Source organism: Trachurus japonicus, chromosome 10 (genome assembly GCF_045865225.1).
Source record: "Trachurus japonicus isolate A0001 chromosome 10, Traja_1.0".
NCBI classification, from domain to species: Eukaryota; Metazoa; Chordata; class Actinopteri; order Carangiformes; family Carangidae; genus Trachurus; species Trachurus japonicus.
The window spans coordinates 18,706,328-18,726,469 of record NC_140916.1 but is presented as its reverse complement, the minus strand read 5'-3'; the positions used below and the strand labels follow the sequence as shown (position 1 = coordinate 18,726,469).

The window sequence follows — 20,142 nt, the reverse complement described above, 5'->3', positions numbered from 1 at the left end:
CAGCTAAATGTGGTACAGCACGTCTTACATATTTTTGAAGTAAACATTCCTAATAGACTTTGCAAGAACATGAAGCAAGTTTGACAAGCTCATAAATCTTCAGTGCTCAACCGTCTTTAAATATTAATCACTGCTAGTCCTGATGGTGATGGTGATGATGGAGCCTTACAGATTCACCTATAGCACCGGTGGCTCCCTTGAATACCTGATTGTCTTTGAGACTGACAAGACCTTTTAAGAGGAGAAGTATGACATGACAACTTTAGAAGCAGAGGAGACTGAAATTGTCAGCTGCAGGTTGGCTGGGGGAGTGACATACTGAGGGGGAGAGACACACACAGAGGAAGAGAGGGGATTTATCGGTTCCCAGATACCCGGGGGAGGCTGGCGACTGGAGCTCAGTCAATCCAGAAGCAGTGGAGCGATAATAAGATGCACACACACAAAGACATACTGTATACTTAGAAGTATGCTATATATATATATATATATATATATATAGTGTGGGTTTGCCTTGCGTACACAAAAATTCACATCATTACACATACTCATTCTCTTGGCAGACCACACACACACACACACACACACACTCACACAGACACTATGAATAAATAAAGAAACACTCCAATTTGAACAGACAAAGCCTGTCATGCCCTCTAGCAGATTAAAAAAACACACCCTCATTGACCAGTGGACTTTGAATGACAAACACATACACAACAACACAACACAACACAACACACAGGCAGAAATCCCCTCCCAGCTCACAAACACTAATACACTGCTCACATCGAAGACATGCACACACACACACACCCCACAACATCATGCACATTAAAGACAAACATCTCTTCACCTGTAAACACTTGATCAGGGCTGCACCTCACACACACTCACACACTTTACACAATAGGTGTTGAAAATCTCCCACAGGCGAGACACCTAACACAATTGCAGATCATGTTTCTGATCTGTCAGCGTCAGCTTTTGCACTGCAGTAATAAATGGTGTTTACACTTATCACATGGCGCAGCTCTCGCCTCAGCACAGAGGGAGTCATAAGTCTCTCCTGCAGGAACTTTGTCTGTGTGGCGTATCGCCGGCTGCCTGTTCAGCAGCTCTGCCCTGTCATTAGCTCTCATTTGGACGCTGCACTTCATCATCAATGCTTATTAGCAGCGTTAGTGCTGCAATCAGCAGCCCATTCTCACAGAGCTGTCAGAAAGGATTACTCTGGCAATGCAGTGTCACTGGCCGGCGTGCGTGTGCGTGCGTGCGTGTGTGCCCTGAAGAATCTCTATTGCATCATCAGAGAGAAATTAGAGGTCATTATCATAATGATCGGTTCACAAAAAGCTACACAAACACTCACTGGGAGTAGAGCATGCGAGAGCGGACGATGAACTTGAAGATGTACTCGAGCGCTTTGAGGGTTCGGAGGATGGGCTCGCACTGTTCCCCTCGGCTGGACACATCCAGGTACCTCTTCAACACAGACATCAGCTTTCTGGGTTAGGATGATAGGTGGAGAAACAGGAGGAGGGGAGGATGGAGAGAAAATTGGGGGAGAAAAAGAAAGAGAAAATAAAATAAAACGACTTAAAATCATTCAGTCAGAATTGTCATTGCTTTTTTCCGATGATCCACAGGTGCGGAAAGTTGAACGCCAACTCCATTTTTCACTTCCATAGAGCAGAGAGAGAAAGTGCAACAGAGTGAGAGTGACAGAATGAGAGAGAGAGGAAGACTGGCAGGGAGGTGGAGGTGGAAAATGGCAAAATAGTATTTCACACCTCAACAGATGTACCTTTCACACAGCTCACATTCATTTTTATTTGCCCTCAGATTCCTGGTGAAAGAGTCATTCTCAAACACAAGAACAGCCCACAGGTCCCTTTAGACACACCCATAAGTATTGCAGTGTGTCACAGCAGTGTGTGTGAGCAGCACAGAGTTCAGTTCGAGTTTATAACCTACCAGTGTTCCTCTCACTGGATATAAGCTGTGCAATATAAGAATATTTGTAACACATAAAACAATGCGGTAGGCTTGCAGAGGGTTAAGACTATTGGCTTGGAGACAGCTCTGTTTCCATGAAATGGCAACAGGGGATCACCCACTAACTGGTTTAAAACTGCCCAATCCTCTTAAACAATAAAAGTTCCCTTAAAAAATGAACTCTAATCTGGTCCCACTGCCATCAGGGTGGCTTTGAAAATATTACCAACGTTATTACCATTCAGTATTTCCCTGGTTTTGTTTTGGTGCATGGCTTAAAGACAAGCACAGGATTTATTCTTTTTTTTTCCTTTTTTTTAAAAGAGGAAGAGATAGGGAGTTTAAAATGTAGAGAGATGGAGTTAGAGAGTTTTACATAACAGCCTCGGGGCTGACAGGCGTTAAGCTGCAGTGACCCTCTTAAAGAGGGTGAACACCAACACGCTGGCAGGGGAAGGATGGAGTGATGATGGAGAAACAGATGAATAGATGAAGTGAAGACAGGCAGGAGGAGAGAAAGGCAGTTAAAAGAGAAGGAGGAGGAGAAAGAGGAGGAGACTGGCAGGGATAATTGGGAAGCAAAGAGGCGGAGCAGAGGCAGTTGGGGGGGTGAGCAGGACCAGATGCAAGTGAGTGGGGGGGTGGGAGGAGGAGTCTGAGATGTTTTTAATTTCCTAACTAAAGCTTTGGCAACACAAACAAATGTTGTCTCCTGTGCCCAGTGAATCAAGCGAAGTGTATTAACAGAGAGGAAGAAGCAGCCAGAAATGTTTGAGGTGTATGCCTGAGTGCTTTAGCTGCCAGTCCACAGAGAGGCAGGTTAAAGCTCCAGCTAGCTGGAGTTCAGTAAAGACGCACACTCTAATCCTTTTCAGTCAAGAGCTCCAAATGCGACACACACACTGACCTCCAGTGGTGGCATTCAGTCACTTTACATTAGATCTTGAAATTGCCACAGGTTTAACACTTGTATTCCTTTAGCACTGAGTATATGGCAAACCTGAGAGGATTATGTGTTTGGTTCCAGCTGGGACAACCCCCCCGCCGATACCACAGCTATTTATACATGGATTACTGATCATCTACTTTGAGATGCCCTGTCAAACTTTCTGGGAATAACATAACAGTCTGTTTTTTTTGTGTGTGTGGTTTTTTTTGTCTTAATGACAAAGCATTACTGAGATTATCTGATGGATTTAAAGGATTTCATAATTCCTCAGAGATGAGAGAATGTGCCTCAGGGAAATCATGTAATCCACCATTTGCAACAAACAAGAACAGTGTAAAACTTCTGATAGACCGACAGGGCCAATACCCCGGGGCGTGTCTCCACACGGAGAAATTATGCATTTGTGTGATGTGTTTAATATATTTTTTCACCGTCCTGAAACTTTCCTAAAGTCAGACCTTATTTAATGCCTCAGCTGGCATTTTATGGAGGCCATAGTTATACTATTTTAAACCCTAAATAACCAGACTCGCTCAGTCAGTTTAATTGATAATAAAGTATCCTGTGGCAAATTCAATACGGACCTGTCCTTGCTCACTCAGGGCAGCGACAGCATTGCTGCAAGAGCATACTGATTTTCAACTTAAGTTTTCTAGTTTTCTGGGCACTTATGAAGATCACACTCTCACAATTGTTTTTTTTCTTCAGTGTGACTCTGATCATATTTTGTTATCACACATAGTTGTCTGTAACCTGTCTGGGTTTAGACAGCTTAAAATATCAGTTTAAATCAATACAAGGTGGAAAAACAGAATGAGAAAGCTGATCCAGGATGTAACCTACTTGTAGGCCAGTGTAGCACTGAAATGCTGCTTGATGTAGGCCTCCAGCACTGTGTTGAAGTGCTGGAACTTCCTGTCGGCGATCAGACCAATGATGTAAATCTGGCAGACACAAGAGAGAAACAGAGACAGAGTTGTTTATATAGCAGTAGACATTTACAGGTAGGACAAGGAGTTAGGTACTATCATCTGTCACTCCTGTTTATTTGGAGGGAGATGGACAGGTAGATACAGAAGATGTCAGACATGATTCACACAGAGACACGCTGTCAAATAGAATCAGCCGCATCTGTTGACAAAGCACGCACACAGTTAGACACACAACAAAACACTCACCAAGGCATCAAAGACAAGGATATCGTAATCGTCAGTCTGAGAGTGCTCCATCATGATGTTGAACAAGGCATCCAGAGTATCCTGCAGAAACTACACACATACAACAAGGTAAAGGAGAGGTCAAGGGAATGCACAGACACACACACACGGCTGTCTACACACTTGTATAAAGACAAACAGACAGACTGACCTTGACCACCTCCTCCCCATCAATAAGTTTGAGTTTCTCCAGGTTGTCTCTGAGGAGCTCAGGTCTTGTCCTCCACTTGAGGAGACCCAGCAGTCCCACTGGAGAGGAAACACACAGACATTTTCTTTTCAACGCCAACAGTACACACAACGTGCAAAGTCATTTCTTACTCTATATTACATATTCACACTCTATCCTTGAACACTGAACAATGTGTGTTGCCTTCTGTGTTGTACGTAACACAAACAGTTCCACTAAATTTACCTACAGTCAATAAATCAGTTACTCAACAGCTAAATACAGTATAGCCAAAGAAAACAAGCAAATCGGTTGATAGATTAATCATCAATAATGAAAATGTCTATAAGCTCGAGCCCTGATCGAATTTCAATATTCAATTCAGTGCCATCTAAGTTCCTCTCTGAACGCAAAGAAACAACCAAGTGGCAATTTGTCAGGTGATGATTTGTCATGTGGACAGTCCCTGCTCCTCTGGTTAGTGAGACTTTCAACTGAACACCCAAATCTCCAGTTTCTATCATTAATTCTGCTACAGTTTGACATGGGGCAGATTTCCAAGTCCCTGTAGGGTTGCCCGCTTTAAACTGACTGCCATCCCTGTCCAATCATTTCTGACTCACCAAGCCAAGTCGCACATCTGGTGGGTAGCTCTAAACAACTCTGTGTGAGTGCATGCCCGAGAACCTTTTCTATGTGTGTGTGTGTATGTGTGAGAGAGAAAGAGAGAGTGTGTGTGTGTGGTACAGGTGATTAATGCTGCAGGATAATGTTCATTATAGTGATGGACTGGCTTCCTCGGTAACAGCTGTTGCACTGCACCTGCGTCTGATGCACCTTACTGTCTGGAGTGTACGTGCGTGTATGCCTTTGTAGATGTGGATGTGTCCTTTAGTGTGTGTGTATGTGTGTGTGTGTGTGTAGCTCGCTGCCTGCCAGAGTGTGTAGGACAAAATGACGACACTCCACACTAATAAAACCCATGTATAGACACAGTTGCCCCCAATCCTTTGCTTACTATCCCATGACCGTAACACGCACACAAACTCACAGTCCAGGCAACATTAACCTAATTAACACATCATTAACTGGTCAGATGTCTCTTTTACCCTAACCTCACTCACCTCACTCTTCAGCTCCTGTCATTCTCACTCAAAATTTAACACTAAATCCAAAAATAACAGCTATTATAACTGTATTTTACCACCAATTTTCTGAGGTGAAATCTAAATTTCCCAACCGTGACGTGACAAGGCAATGTGCACACTACAAAGCACTGTGTTTGTCCTCTGCCACTTTCGCAGCTAACCAACGATTCATGTCTTGACCTGGCTTTATTACATTGCTGAAAAAAAGTTGTTAATTAATGTTTTTTCATGCGTCAGGACCTCCTCATAATTTTTGCCCTAACCTTTCCTCAACTTTTATATGAGAGTGTCTGTGTCTGTGTGTGTGTGTGTGTGTGTGTGTGTGTGTGTGTGTGTGTGTGTGTGTGTGTCTTTGCCCTGCCAAGTCTCTAGAGGAGCTTAATGTCAGCTAAATGTCGTAAAAAGGGGGTTTTTCAACATTGACCTGCACACACATCACATACCGTTCTGGGTGAGCTTGGTGGAGCACACCAGGGTGGAGATGCTGAAGCTGTCTCTGGAGCTGACCGACAGGCCTCCGCCGCCGGACACGCTGCTGGAGCTGCGGCTCAGTGTCGTCCCTTTGTTGGGGTCGCCGTGGTGGTGGCGGGTCGATTGCAACGATAAGTAGGAGTTCACATCTTCCATGCGTTTGCTGTCACCCTGAGGAAAAAATATCATTTTTAACCCGAGAATGTTGACACTGCAATAATGCTACTATCTTACTGATGGCACAGATGTTGGTGTGTGAGTGGGCGTGTGTGTGTGTGCGTGTGTGAGAGAGAGACACAGCTGCAGTGGGACAAAATTTATATTTCCTGTGTTTATTCCAAATATTATGATGCAAATGTGGGCGCAGGAGACAGAGAGAAAGACTGGGATTTGCTACACTTGCAGTGATTTATCAGACCAGCCCTGAAGAGAAAAAAATGACAAACAATGATTGAAGTCACCATTTCCACAGCAATACCCCTCTGTAACCTTATCTCCTTCTGCCTAACCCAACTTTGGGTTTTAAATTCATAACTTTGAAAACGGTTGGGGGGCAGGAAGGCCTTTTAGAAAAAAAAGAACAAACAAAAACAACAGCAACTGTTGATAGAGCATTTCCCTTTGACTGAAAGGCACCACGCAGAATAGAGTCCGCAAATAGGAAAGAGGGCAAAGAGATATGAGAAAAAGACATGATATCTTCTCTAGGCATATATATTTTATATTTTGTTTACATTCTTTCATACATCTACCATCTTCAGGTGATAGTTTCACCAGGGCCTGAAACATCAACTCTATCCTCTTTAATGCCATAACAGTAATAATGAGTGAGTGGGTGGAAAAGCAGCGACTGAGAGATTGAAGCCGTGAGTGGCACAGAGATCGAGAGGAGTGCAGGGATAACGAGAGATAATCGAGAAAGGGCACAGGGGGGCCATCCATTTGGTCTTTGAGTGAATCACGAGTAATTAATCTTCATTGGGTTTGGCATTTAATCAATAAGGGGATTCAATCTTAGCTCTGGCTCATTTGGCAGGAAATCTATTTGGCTTCGCTCAACCTGTCGCGGTGGCCATAATCGCAGATCCAAACTCACTATATGTTTAAGTCTGCTTTGATGATAGTTACAGCTGAACAGAACAGAACAGAAAACTGGGATTAACTTTCTCCAGACAAGTGTTGATCTGCTTTGTTTCTATCCATGTTTTATACAAAGTATCCAGCATGATTCAGTGATTTGTAAACTCACTCCTCATTTCCCACCAGTATGTAGATATATTAAAAACACACAAATATACCTGGGGACGGCATTGAGCTTTGGTACACTTGGAACAAATGTTCCCATCTATTCATGTCTGACCATGAATAACGAATGGAAGCCCGAAAACTGGTTGTGTAATGAAGAGGCCGCTGATGAGCTCCCACTTACCACTTACACTCCACCCTGGTATTTTAAAGTAGTTCAGGTTTATTGTAGTTGGGCTGTCCAGTCCAAAACTGGCTGGTGCAACAAAAGTAATGAACTGTGACCTTCACTCACTGTCATTTATTGCTCTCAGAGGAGCTTTCTCCTGTATCTGTAAAAGTGAAAGCTTTGTGTGTTGACCTGCTTTTCAGTTGCTTACAGTAATTATTTTATTCTGAAAAACTCAAGAAAGACAAGATGTGGTTGACTCAACCACTTTTAGATTAACCTTTTTTTGTTCATTTCATCTCATTAACTTGTTACATCTTTGATGGATTTTTATTTTACTATATCATTACTATATCAGTTTATGGGTTCAACTGTTTTGCTTCTGCAACAAATTGTTTCTGACCTTGAAGACAACAAGGTCATGCAGTCCATCCTGTAAAACCGTCCCATCGTCTTTCATCAGACGCACAAAGGCCATGGCAAAGTTCTTCTCACTCTTGTCCTTGGCTGATGACAAAAAAGGGGAGAGATGTGTTAACAGAGGGAGGAAGAGTCGATGGAGACAGATACCAGGGGAATGAAAAGGGAGGGGAGAAGACTACTGATTTGTATAGTCAAGTGTGTGTAATGATGCCTTGGGTCATTTCTAAATTGCTCATAATCATTGACATTGTGCTCAGGGGATCAGAGCAGAGGAAGGGTTAAGAGTGTGGATATACCGCACCGAAAGAGAAAGAAGCTGATACTCACACTCCTGTGAAGAGCGGTGTCTGAACATGAAGCGCAAATGTATTCTGTGCATTTCCTCCAGAGGGACTGCCACCTGGAGGACATTTCACGTTATTATAGAACATAAAACAATGCATATCTTGAAGGTACACCAAATCACACTCTGGGGTTAGTTATGGTTGAAATGAGAAATACAAAAGATATAAGTCATAAAACAAGCAGACATTTTCAATGGAACTATATGAAGTGACTTGACTTGTATAGAAGAAAGTTAAATTCAACACATGCCCTGTATTCAATAGGGGTGTTTTTCACACATTGTTATGCTGCAGCCTGATGCTAAAATGGCTTCAAATCATTATTTCCTTCATTATATACACTCAGTATCCCATAATAACACAGCAAATACAGATTTTTAGAAAATTTTGCAAACTTGGTAAAAAGGAAAAAGTTGAATATCACATTGGCATAAGTATTCAGAGCCTTTACTCAGTGCTTATTGAAGCACTTTGGCAGCGATTACAGCCTGGAGTCTTCTGACGTGACGAGCCTTCCACTCCTGGATTTGGAGATTTTTCTGCCAGATCCTCTCAAGCTCTGTCAGGTTGAACTGGACCGTCAGCGGACAGCCACTTTCAGGTCACTCCAGAGATGTTAGATTGGGTTCAATCAGGGCTCTGGCTGGACCGTTCAAGGACGTCCACTGAGTCGCCCCAAGCAACTGCAGACCTGGCTCTGAGCTTAGTGTCAGTGCTGTGGAGCAGGCTTTCTTACGCATATCTCTGCACTTGGCTCTGTTTCACTTTCTCTTAACCCTGACCAGTCCCTCTGTCCCGGCTGCTGAAAAACAGCCGCATGGCATAATACTACCACCAACATGCATCACTGTTAATGTTGGTATTGCAGCACGTGAAGAGCGAGACGTGGTGCACTCTTGACGAGACGCTTAGAACCGAGGCAAAGTTCAACCTTGGTTTCATTAGAGACCATCACCTCCTTTCCAGGTGCATTTCTGCGAACTCCATCCAGCTTTTATGTCACTCTGGCATTAAGCCCAGATCAGCGGTGCTGCAGTGATGGCAGTTCTTCTGGAAGTCTCTCCCCATCAGGATCTCCCCAGATTGCTCAGTTTGGTCAGCAGCCAGCTGTAAGGTTCTGGTTGTTCAATGGTGCAGATATCGTTTTTTGTCCCCTTCCTCAGATCTGATCTGTGCCTTGACACAATCCTGTCTCTGAGCTCTGCAGGCAGGTGCTTTCTCCTAATAACTTGGTTTTTTGCTCTATTACACATCATAACCGATGAGATTAATGGAGACAGGTGTGTGCCTTTTCAGATCTTGTCCATTCGGCTGCATTTACCACAGGTGCACTGCAGTCAAGATGCACAGACATCTCAGAGATGATCAAAAGAAATGAGGGACATGAACTAAATGTCAAGTGTCATAGCAGAGGCTCTAAAAATGTATGTTCGTGTGATTTTGTATAAGTTCATAATTTATGAATAAAAAAAAGTTCTATTTTGGATACTGAGTGTGGTGGTTTGACAAGGGAATAAAGGGATTTAAACCATTTTAGCATAAAGCTGCAACTTAACATTTTAAAATAGTAAAGTCTGGACACTTTCTAAATGCATGAAATCCCAACACACACCTTGAATGTCTCCATCCAGCGGGGCTGTTTCACTTGGTAGTAGATGACAGATCTGTACTCACTGACCGCCTTATCCCCCGCTCCCAGACAGATAGAGTTCTAGGAAAGAGCAAGTCAAAGAAATATACATTTCATATTGAGCTGACAGGTTTTATGTTTGTGTGTGTGTGTATGTGCATGCGCATCAGTTTATTCCTAGAAAGATTTCCATCCTGGGATAAAGCCACGTCTATGTGCCCCTGTGTATGAGAGGGTGAGTGAGCTCTTGATCAGTGCAGTGCTTGCTCACTGGCCCATGTCACCTCAATCTCTTAAACAGCACACACACACATACACACACTCCAACTCAAATACCACACCAACAAACCAATCCCTCTTTACACAAATCCCTGTGCTGTTCAAATACACCTACATGCCCCGTCCTCCTCAAGCTGCTCACCTGTATGACCTTGCCCTCCTCGTCACAGACCCACATAATGACTTCCACGTTTTTCTGCGTCGTCTTGTTGTACTTGTCGAAGTCTCCGCCCTGTAAGGTGAGGTAGATGTCATTGCGAACATCTCCCGGCATGATGATCTCCGGGAAGCCCAGCTTGCGGGCCACCACGGTGCTGCGGTCCACCAGGTGTGGGTACTCCTTCCGGATCTGAACGATGTCCCCGACCAGAGCCTTCATGGTCACCCACAGACCTGGATGGAGGTCGGGTTAGAGAGAGGTTGATGTTGGCTCATCAAAATAACAACTGCAGTGTGATTAAGGTTATTTGCATCATGATGGGACTTGTGAACCTCAACAGTTGAATATTTTACTAGTTATTAGCCAAAAATGGATAGATGCATTAAATTAGTAAAAGAAAATCAGTTCGATTTCATCACTGGACCTTTCTCATATTGATAAATCTCAACACTAGTTTATACACAATTTATATAAAGTTACTTCCTCATTTATTCCTCACTCATTCCTTGGATTTTGTGTAGATTACTGTCAAATGTAACAGGCTTGAGAGAAAGAAATATGACAGTTTCATCCACTAGTGACCAAAGTTGATTAAATAAAACTTGTCCTGTAAACACAGGATATGTGTAAATATGAGAAAGTTAAATGTAATACTTGGGAGCTTCACAGGACTAAATATTCAATATTCAATTTAAGAACATTTACTTGGGAAAATAGGTGCCACTCCGGGCTGTTTAAAACAAGGGATCCAGAAAGGAGTTTTTATTTCTCTCTGCGAGTAAGTAAATTCAAATTAAAGCCAAGTGGATAGATAGAATTTCAAGGACTGGTCCTATTTAAATTGAATTTAAAACATTTGAAGGTGTTTTAAGGACCCACAAAAACCCTGAAACATACAAGCTAAAGTGAGAAACCACTTTGTGTTTATCTATGGGAGACATAACGTCAAAGTGCTCCAATGTGAACTATAAGGATGTGAAAATAGCCACAGTTGTTGCAGACTAGACTGGCTGTGAAAAGGTTGTAAGACAAGGTGACAAAGATGAGTGTATTATTAAAATGAACAGTAATTCTCTCCTGAGGAGTATGGGCTTTCACAGCTTTCCCAGAAATTATACAAGAAAGCAACACAAAAAAATAAATAAATTAGGAAAGAGGTGAGCTATTTTAGGGAAATTGTGAAATCTAGACTATGTCACAAACCCACATTTTCAAGGCTAACCGTATACCTACAGGGGAAACTGTGTATATGTGTGTGTGTGTGTGTGTGTGTGTGTGTGTGTGTGTGTGTGTGTGTGTGTGTGTGTGTGTGGGTGGGTGGCAAAAGCATCTCAAAGTGAGAGGAAGGAGAGATTAAGGGTGAGTAATGTTAAGAACAGCCATCTGGTGGCCTCAGGTGCTCCTCCCATATCTGCCTATCCGGGTGCTCCGTTCATATCTAGGTTATGCCCTGGGCCTCCAAGAGCAAGAAGAAAGATAAAAGCTGTGCGATATGACAGTGCAGTCTTACATTTGGGGTTACTCTATGTGGAACAAGACAGTGTCACCCATAGGGGCTGTCAGAGTCGGCTATAAACGTGAGGTAGTGGGCAGGGGAGAACTAAAGGGTAAGTAATATGAAAACATCGGCTCAAGGGCGCATGCTATCCATCAGGATAATGTCCTTCATTCTCACCCACGGAGCAGAAAGAAGAGGCAGGGATACGATGAGGAATGGCCATTTCATGTGACCACAAATGACTGCAGCATGTGCAGTCCAGCGGGAACCTTCAGTGCATACAGGTCCACTGAACCTGGCTCAGAGAGCGCATGGCTTACACACATGGAAACAGAGAGCAAAGCCTGTAAATGCGGAACGGTACCTTGGCCGCCACTGTCTCCTCGTAACGCTGTCACTTTGTTCAGCAAGGTGTGGAGAAAGTCGTTCTCAGCAACCACCCTTGAGCCAAACAAACACACACACAAACACATTTAAAAACACACAGAAAGCGTTTAATCCTATAAATTGTGCAGATGCTGAAACCGTCACGCACGCAAAATTGCATTATTGCTATTTTAATTACAAGGAGGGTCTGTGAAGACAGATTTAAGTTTCTTAGATAAGACAAGGAGGGAGAGGGAGGGGGTGGGGGTGGAGCAATACAAGAGAAAAATAGGACATACGGGAAGAAGGGAATGAAATACTGCTTCTCTTCATCACATTCAATCTTCCCTTTGATGATATCACTTATGTCCATCACTGCCGAGAAGAGAAAACAAATGTGTCTGTTATGACAAAAATCAAAGAAAATGAAATACAGTAATTTCTTATGTGGATTCCCATCAGTCAGCAGTGAGAGGCTGTGCGGTGTCATGAAGATAAAGGCAACTTTTTTTATTATTAATATTTAAGCCAGTTGGAGCAGCACTAAGCAGAGAAACTGTAACGGATGGTCACCAGCAACGTGTTAGTTTTATCTGTGCAAAAGATGACTGTGGTTGTACCAGGCGACTCCCATGTCTGAATATGAGCGACAGCACCTACAGCTGCAGAGGAAACAGCTGACCAATCAGACTAAATGACTTTGACATTTAGGAAACAACAGTAAGAAAAATCACTTAAAGAGCAATCTACAGGTAAATGTCAAACTGGTGAAATATAGAAACTGAATGAGAAAAACCAGCCTCTGTCAATTGTCATTTATACAGCAGCTTACAAAGAGAGGCAATTTGGTAAGTCTAATAACTACAGTAAACTCTCAACACAGCATTGACCAATAGAATGTGGAGAGATACTGGCTGCTGCTCAAGTACCTGCCACCCCAAACGGCCGCCTCAGACCGACAGTGCACTTCTTGTGGTTCATCTCCTTCAGGTCCATCCTGCCCACTCTCACTATCTGACAGATTAGATAAATCTTCTCTCTGCTCAGGTCCTTGTTCCCCAAGTCCTGTTAGACAAAAGTACAAAGAAGGAGAAGAGAGACAGAAGAGAGCAGAGGAAGCAAAGGGAGGGGGAATAAGAGAGAAACAAATGAGTAAGGGAACAGTTTGTGTGAAGGACAGTGTGAGAGAAAACAAAGGAACAATGCAATCTTCTTGAAGGAAATAAGAAATAAGAATAAGACATCCCTTCACAGTGCAGTGTGTGTGTGTGTGTGTGTGTGTGTGTGTGTGTGTGTGTGTGTGTGTGTGTGTGTGTGCGTGTGTGTGTGTGCGTGTGTATGCTCTGCTGAGAAACAGTGTGACAGTGCCCTCCTGTGGTCACTTACTGTAAAGACGACCTTCAGGTTGTTGAGCATGTCAATCTCCTTAGGGAACCCTTTGCTGCCCCAACGCACCAAGTAGTTCTCACTGCACAAGAGGTAGTAAAAGCTTAAAACACATGCATCGTATCTGTTACATCATTGTTTACTTAGGTTATACTACACAATAAATTCAATACACAACCACACGTACTATCAGAAATTGCAGTTGCAGTAAAGATAATGTCATTGTCCTCACTTGAAATTCTACGATTCCCTCTACTCTCCTAAATAAACTCTGTTTTTTTGTGGGGACTTGTAAATATTTCCACCTACAAGAAGTGATGAATCAAGGGAATAGAAACGTTATCTCTGTCCAGTCCAGGAGTGAGCGAGTGTCTGGTCCAGATAAAGCCGGACTGTTTACCTCCATCATCTTTCTGGTACTCTTTAGGAGAGAATGAAACAGCAGCTGGGCTGGTGTATACGAGCGTGCTGCGTGCAGTTTACTGATATGGCATTGCATGATTTCTGGGAGACTGAAGTTTTAATGTTTGAGTCGTCCTCTGACAGGCTCCACTAATGTTACCCAGTGCCACTGCATAGTCATTTAAATTCAAGTGCTACAAGTACATCTCTTCCATTGGCAACAGTATTTACCATGCAAACCATGACATACATTACATATAAGCATGTAGCACACAAGAGAATAGAAAGACAGACATACAATAAGCAGCTGTGGATACAGAGAAGGGAGAACTGTCATAAAAAAGGAGAGGGGATGGATGAACATAAATAACTTAACCAAACAAATATGAGCAGCACAGGTGAGATGGAAAGGAATCAGACATCAGGGCAAATAGCAAAAGGTGATCGATCCCACTCTATCTTAATACTCCCAGCTGCCGCAGCAGCGACATAGATATACCCAGTATGACAGTGAGTGACAGGGCTTAGCATTGGCACTGTCAGGCACCACACAGCGCTGCCAGTCAGTATCTGCTGCACTATAATTTGCGTTTTCGGTATTCTTATTTTTGGCAGGCCATTGTTCTAATTTAGCGAGCTTCAACAATGGGGGAAAGAGGACAAATAATAAAACAAGAGAGGGAGAGGTTTATAGACACAAGCAAGCGAAGAGGATAGAAACAGGGTGTGTGTGTGTGTGTGAGGGCTGGAGCGTGCACGTTCGGTATCTGTGTGTTTTAGACAGCTGAGGAATGGAGGTGAGGTAGAAACTTTAATTCAAAGGTATTTTTATTCGTTCCAGGCAGTGAATGGCCACTTAGAGGGATATGGAGGAGACTGAACCCACTTCATCTTTATTTTCACTTTTGTCTTTATTTCATTTAATAGAGTTTACTTACTTTAAGATTTATAGTCTCCATCTCAGTGAAATTCAAGCTCATAGGCAGAGTCATGCCAGTATAAGCTGTTTAAATGAAATCTGTATCTGTCTATAATTATGGACCATGTTTTTGATCTTGATGTGACCCAGTGACTCCTTCAAAGTGTTAACAGGCTTTTTTAAACTTTCAAATGAATGTGGAACTTTAATTAAACCAGAAAAAACACACGTCCAACACATCAGCATGTACTGTATCAGCGCCTAAAAAGCCTTTGGAAGCTCACTGTATGAGGCTGGGGGCTCATGCTAAGAGAGAAGGACAGGCGATACCTGATGATGGTCTGTTTGATGGGGTCATAGAGAGACATGAAGAGATCAGAGTCCTCTCCGATGCGACAGACAAAGTTCCTGACAAAGACGTAGAGGCTGTGGGTGGGTGACGACTGGATCCGTGCCGAGATCCCACTGTGGTCAGTCTGAATGTTGGACTGCAGGGGAGGACATCATTTTTTGGAGATTAGCTTGGGACAAAGGTTTGAAAGGATCAACAACAAAAAAACCTCCATTACAAGGTCCTGGCAAATGTGGTTGGCTGGTACAATAGCTGGATACTTAATGCCAGAGTGTACCAGCTGCAGCCCACAGATTGCAGGTTTGTAAGAGAGGAAATTCTCTGAGAAGGAAAATCTTAACGGAGCAATTCTTGCTAATGAATCAGTATTGAAATGTAAAATAGGCTGTATGGAGCTGAAGTGAAGTGAAGCTAATTTAAGGAAAAAGGAAATTAATTCTTTCTTATAAGCCTAGCTGGCAGACATGACTGGCAAGTGAAACTTAATATCCATATCATTTTCATAAAGTTTCACTTTACTAATTTCTTGTCAGAAAGAAAAAGAAACTAAATTAAATAACAATATTATGATTTCAGCCCTACCATCTTGCAGTATAGCTTTTATATTTCATGCTAACAACCCATGACAGTTTCTCAGGAAAAACCACTGATCCAGTGCAGACAAACCACAAACCACAGCAGGTTTCCAAATAAATCACATTGTGATGGCACAACGTCATCACATCCATTCTTGAGATCCTCTTTCTATGCCAGGACAGCCCTGCTGACCCTCTCCCTCTTTCTGCTCCCTCCCACATCCCTTCTTATCTTTGTCTGTACCTGCTCCTCTTTGATGCGTTCATTGATCTTTGCCGTAGCCTCCTCGTGGGCCCTAAACAGACTGATGACACTGGCCCGCTCTGGCTCTAAGATGTTCCCGTCATCATCGCGGACAACCTGGTCCAGCTCCAGGATCCTGGAGTCAGGAGGAGACAGATGGAGGTGAAAAAAGAAACAGGGTGATGGCAATAAGGAGGCATGTGTACAGAGGGGTGAAGAGGAAGCAGAGAAAAACAAGAAAGTCTGGCATTGTACAGGAACCATATTAAAGTGTAAACATAGGATTTGACGTACTTGTTGCCGTAGTCAATCTTGGAGGTGACTTTCTGCTTCAGTTCCTTGAACTCATCACTGGGCAGAGTCCCAGACAGGAGCTGTGAGCGCCACTCCATCAGCTCCCACATCAGCCTCTGGACCTGCTTCACCCGCGCATGTTTATTAGCCTGGTCAGGTAAACGCACAGTGTTACTCTCACACACATACATAACAAGTCGCAGACACAAAGAGTGTTTTTGTTGGTTTGTCAATACTGTTTGTTTTACCACAAAGAGCTGCTTCCATATGCTGCCCCACTCCCTCAGTGTGGTGGTCACCTCTTTCACCAAGGGCATGTCCACAGAGATGACCACCTCCTCATCTCTGTAGTTGTGCCAAAATACATTAAACCACACACATCATAAATCAATCCATCAAAATTAACTTGGAGACATAGGGCATACTTTTAATATTCCACTCACCCTCGTTTTTCAACAGTGACTTCCCTGAGATGGACAAAACTGGCTGGGAACACGCCCTACAGAGAGAGACGTGGTAGAGATAAGTGAGAAAGATCTCTGTGATGAATAAATCTGGTTGACTATCAATATGAGCTAGTATCAGTGCACAGTCTGATGTAAAACCAGTGCTCTTACCTGTTGGGCTTTGTTCCTCACCAAGTATCCTCTGTACCACCCTGAAAACATGATATTTCATCATTGTATTAACATTCATTATATGTATGACAATGTGGTTTTGCTGTTCAATACTGAAATGTGTGTGTCTAGACAGACTGTGTGCATGTGGGCAGACTGAAACCTGGAGGGAATACTGAGATTGCATTCATCTCTAAAATATACATTTGATTTGTATGATTAATAATTTGTATTAGATTATTCTGTGTAAGTGACACAAGACACAGACTTTAGTTTTGCTGCTGTTACATACGTATAGCCAGTTTTAAGATGTACATCCATTTTCTTTGTCCAGAAGAAACATTGTGAGTTCAGCATTAAACTTGATGCAACTTCAAGTAGAGGGTGAATCATGAGCTCTGAGATTGTAAATATAAAGATGGCTGAAGCTCCTGTTAAGACTGGTGAGTAAACTGGTACAGCTGGTAATTCTCATGCTGGCAAAAGCAACATTTACAAATAGTTTCTTGATATAGGTGTTTATCAAAATGACAGTACTTTCTGTATGTCAGAGCAATTCTTAATTTAATTTATGTCACAACATTGACAATACTGTATCTTTAAATTAACATCTATAACATGTATAAATGCAAACTATTAAAATACAGCATGCTTTTTTACATTTTTCATTTTTTTTTTTTTTACAACTGATATATATACATGTTTAGAAAAACATAAATAGGTTATTAAGGACTTCAAAAGGAGTGATGTCTCTTGTGTTTTGAAGCATTCTTACCATCACAGGCCTCCTGGATGTGGACAGTATCACCCACCTCCAGGGAAAGCTGCCTCTCTCCTTTGCCAACAAAATTCCATTTTACTACAAAACAAAAAGAAAAACATAAGATTGTCACAGTCTGATGAAGGGCACATTTGACAATTAACAGATAGTTTAGCGAAACATTGAGCAGAGCCACAAATTTTCTATTGGTAACACCTCCTCTCTCATTTTTCCCAGCCCACATTGATCAATTAATATACAGCCAATTAGGTATTGTAGCATATTTGTGCATTAATTTGCATAATGAACATCTAAATATAGAAGGTAAGTAAAATAGATTTCAAATGCAATATAATAACAAACCACAGGTTATTGTGTTGTCTTCAGGACACCAAGAAGAAAAAAAATGTAATTTAGGGTTTAGATTAATTTTTTATTCTATTATGGACTATTAAAGCTCTGTATTTCTGTTTAAGCCGACTCAGCCGAGATGCTGTAATGCACTCGCTCCAAAACTCAGCTGCATGACTGCTCAGCCTGGTCACACCCTGGTGATGGTCTCAGTACACTGGCTCCCTGTTAACTTTGGGATTGAATCAATTATCCCTCTAATTAGAATAAACACAATGCCAACACAGATATATAAATAATCCTCTTGTTTAATGTTGCGTTTCAGCCATTTTGTTTGTTGTGTTTATGACCATGTACCTGATGCACTGCTGAAATACTTGTCGTTGTGGCACAGTTTACATCCACCAGACCTCTCAGGTCAGCAGAAAAAGGGATTCTGGTTGTTACACAGTTCATAAATCTTGTCTTTTTACCTTTTTATTTAAATTGCATTTACATAACTAACTTATTTTCAAAATAAAAGCATTACTTTTTGCAAATATCAGATAGGGAAAATTGTGATGCCCATTTACTCTATTGTATAACATTTCATAGACCAATGATTAACTGCTTCTGAAAATTAATTAATAATAGGTATCATTCAGTCGGTTGTTGCCTTATCTTTACTGAGTACCAGCAACGGGTTTTTGAAGCAGCAGCTACTGTACAGTATGTACACTGCCTCACTCAATCGGTGCATAAGTTGGTGGTAGAAAACTGTGAAACTGCTGCTGTCGCGCCACAGCAGCTGGCAGGTTGTCGTCTGAGCAATAAAGAAGTCACACCTACTCAGTGACTGAATGTTCCGTCTTGTGCATAAAAAACTGGGCAGACATTTTACACCAGTACTGCAAACATCCAGTTTTCAGAATGAAAACCCTTCGTGTAAACTTCATAGCATTATGTGATTATGTGACATTTTTTGTTAACTCTAGTGTTTTCAGCTGTAGGCTACAGCAGGTTCATACAAACTTCCTTCTTCCTCCACTTCCTGTGTTGAACTCTTACACAGACCAGGAAGATATTATGCTTAGATACAATAGATAAACAACACTTCACTGAGTAGTTATGTTAACAATTCATGATGAATGGATCATTAAAATTGTATCGTTAAAGATAAAGTGCTCTGAGGGGTGTTAGGATGACACATTTCAGTGCGAACAACACAGTATGAACCGTAACTAGTGGTCAAACTTAGTGCAAATATCCGATCAATCAGTGCATCATCAGCTACAAGCCGACCAGCCAATTTGTAATAGAAGTCAGAAATCTTTGCGCTCACAAATTTTTTGTTTATGTTGCTGCATATCCGACACAGGCACATGCCGATCGCCTCGGCCATATTCAAGCCACATACCAGAAAATCTACAAAGGGTGCTGACAGGTTGTGCTTGCACCGTCTAGGATTTGTTCCTGGCACTAAAATTGGTTGTCACACAAAGAATCCACACTTTCCACTCTCATTTTTTGGGATAATTCATCTTCTAGTTTATGAGTCATGTGCTGTATAATGTGTCATGGGTGGAGATACGAACTGTCACTCATTTTTCAATCTGTTTAGGATCAATGGTTCATTTTGGTTTTGATCTTAATCCCTCATACAATCCACTGCAGCTCTTGTGTCTTTTAGCGCACAAAATGTAAATAGCGAATATAATTTGAAGTTATCTGGGAGATTACATCTGATATGTACATCCTAAACTTCTAAGGCCATTAGCATCTACCTACATCCTGTCAAGCAGGAAGTGATGGGCATCTATTTTTTTTAATCACTTTTATTCACAGAATGTAGAGCTTATAGTTATGCCTTATAATAAAGACACTATAACAACATGTATGCACACGCACACAGACACAGACACAAGGTACACACACAAGATAGCGTGTTTGGCTTACCTATACCATACCGCTCTGTAGTGGTCCTTGTCCAAGGACCCATGATTGCAGGTAGTCCCTCAAATGAGTTTTTATTTTGACTCTCGTCTCTCTGGTTCTCCTCCTATTTTTTCACTCTCTCCTTTTGAGGGTGTCTGCTGAACCTCTCACTTCTGCATATTTTTTTTACCTAAAATGAAAGCTGTAAGCCCATCCCCCTTTGACTCTCTTCCTCTTCTGTCTCTCCGCTCTTCCTGCCTTC

The 20,142-nt window shown here is 42.1% G+C and overlaps 1 protein-coding gene across 1 annotated transcript in view; it reads right to left on the bottom strand.

Annotated features, from left to right (window-relative positions):
• The window catches only part of dock2 (dedicator of cytokinesis 2), a 107,154-nt gene extending 87,012 nt beyond the window's left edge, over positions 1-20,142 (bottom strand). Inside the window, exons 1-21 of the mRNA XM_085789776.1 lie at positions 19,902-20,142; positions 17,631-17,714; positions 16,856-16,896; positions 16,682-16,737; positions 16,487-16,583; positions 16,239-16,387; positions 15,945-16,080; positions 15,104-15,261; positions 13,453-13,534; positions 12,996-13,131; positions 12,366-12,441; positions 12,065-12,141; positions 10,185-10,435; positions 9,746-9,844; positions 8,117-8,189; positions 7,770-7,873; positions 5,925-6,123; positions 4,316-4,413; positions 4,126-4,215; positions 3,791-3,891; positions 1,373-1,507 (exon numbers count right to left, since the gene is read on the bottom strand). Coding sequence (XP_085645902.1) covers positions 1,373-1,507; positions 3,791-3,891; positions 4,126-4,215; positions 4,316-4,413; positions 5,925-6,123; positions 7,770-7,873; positions 8,117-8,189; positions 9,746-9,844; positions 10,185-10,435; positions 12,065-12,141; positions 12,366-12,441; positions 12,996-13,131; positions 13,453-13,534; positions 15,104-15,261; positions 15,945-16,080; positions 16,239-16,387; positions 16,487-16,583; positions 16,682-16,737; positions 16,856-16,896; positions 17,631-17,714; positions 19,902-19,944 — 2,285 coding nt within the window. The 5' untranslated portion in view covers positions 19,945-20,142. The remainder of the gene's footprint in view (positions 1-1,372; positions 1,508-3,790; positions 3,892-4,125; positions 4,216-4,315; positions 4,414-5,924; positions 6,124-7,769; positions 7,874-8,116; positions 8,190-9,745; positions 9,845-10,184; positions 10,436-12,064; positions 12,142-12,365; positions 12,442-12,995; positions 13,132-13,452; positions 13,535-15,103; positions 15,262-15,944; positions 16,081-16,238; positions 16,388-16,486; positions 16,584-16,681; positions 16,738-16,855; positions 16,897-17,630; positions 17,715-19,901) is intronic.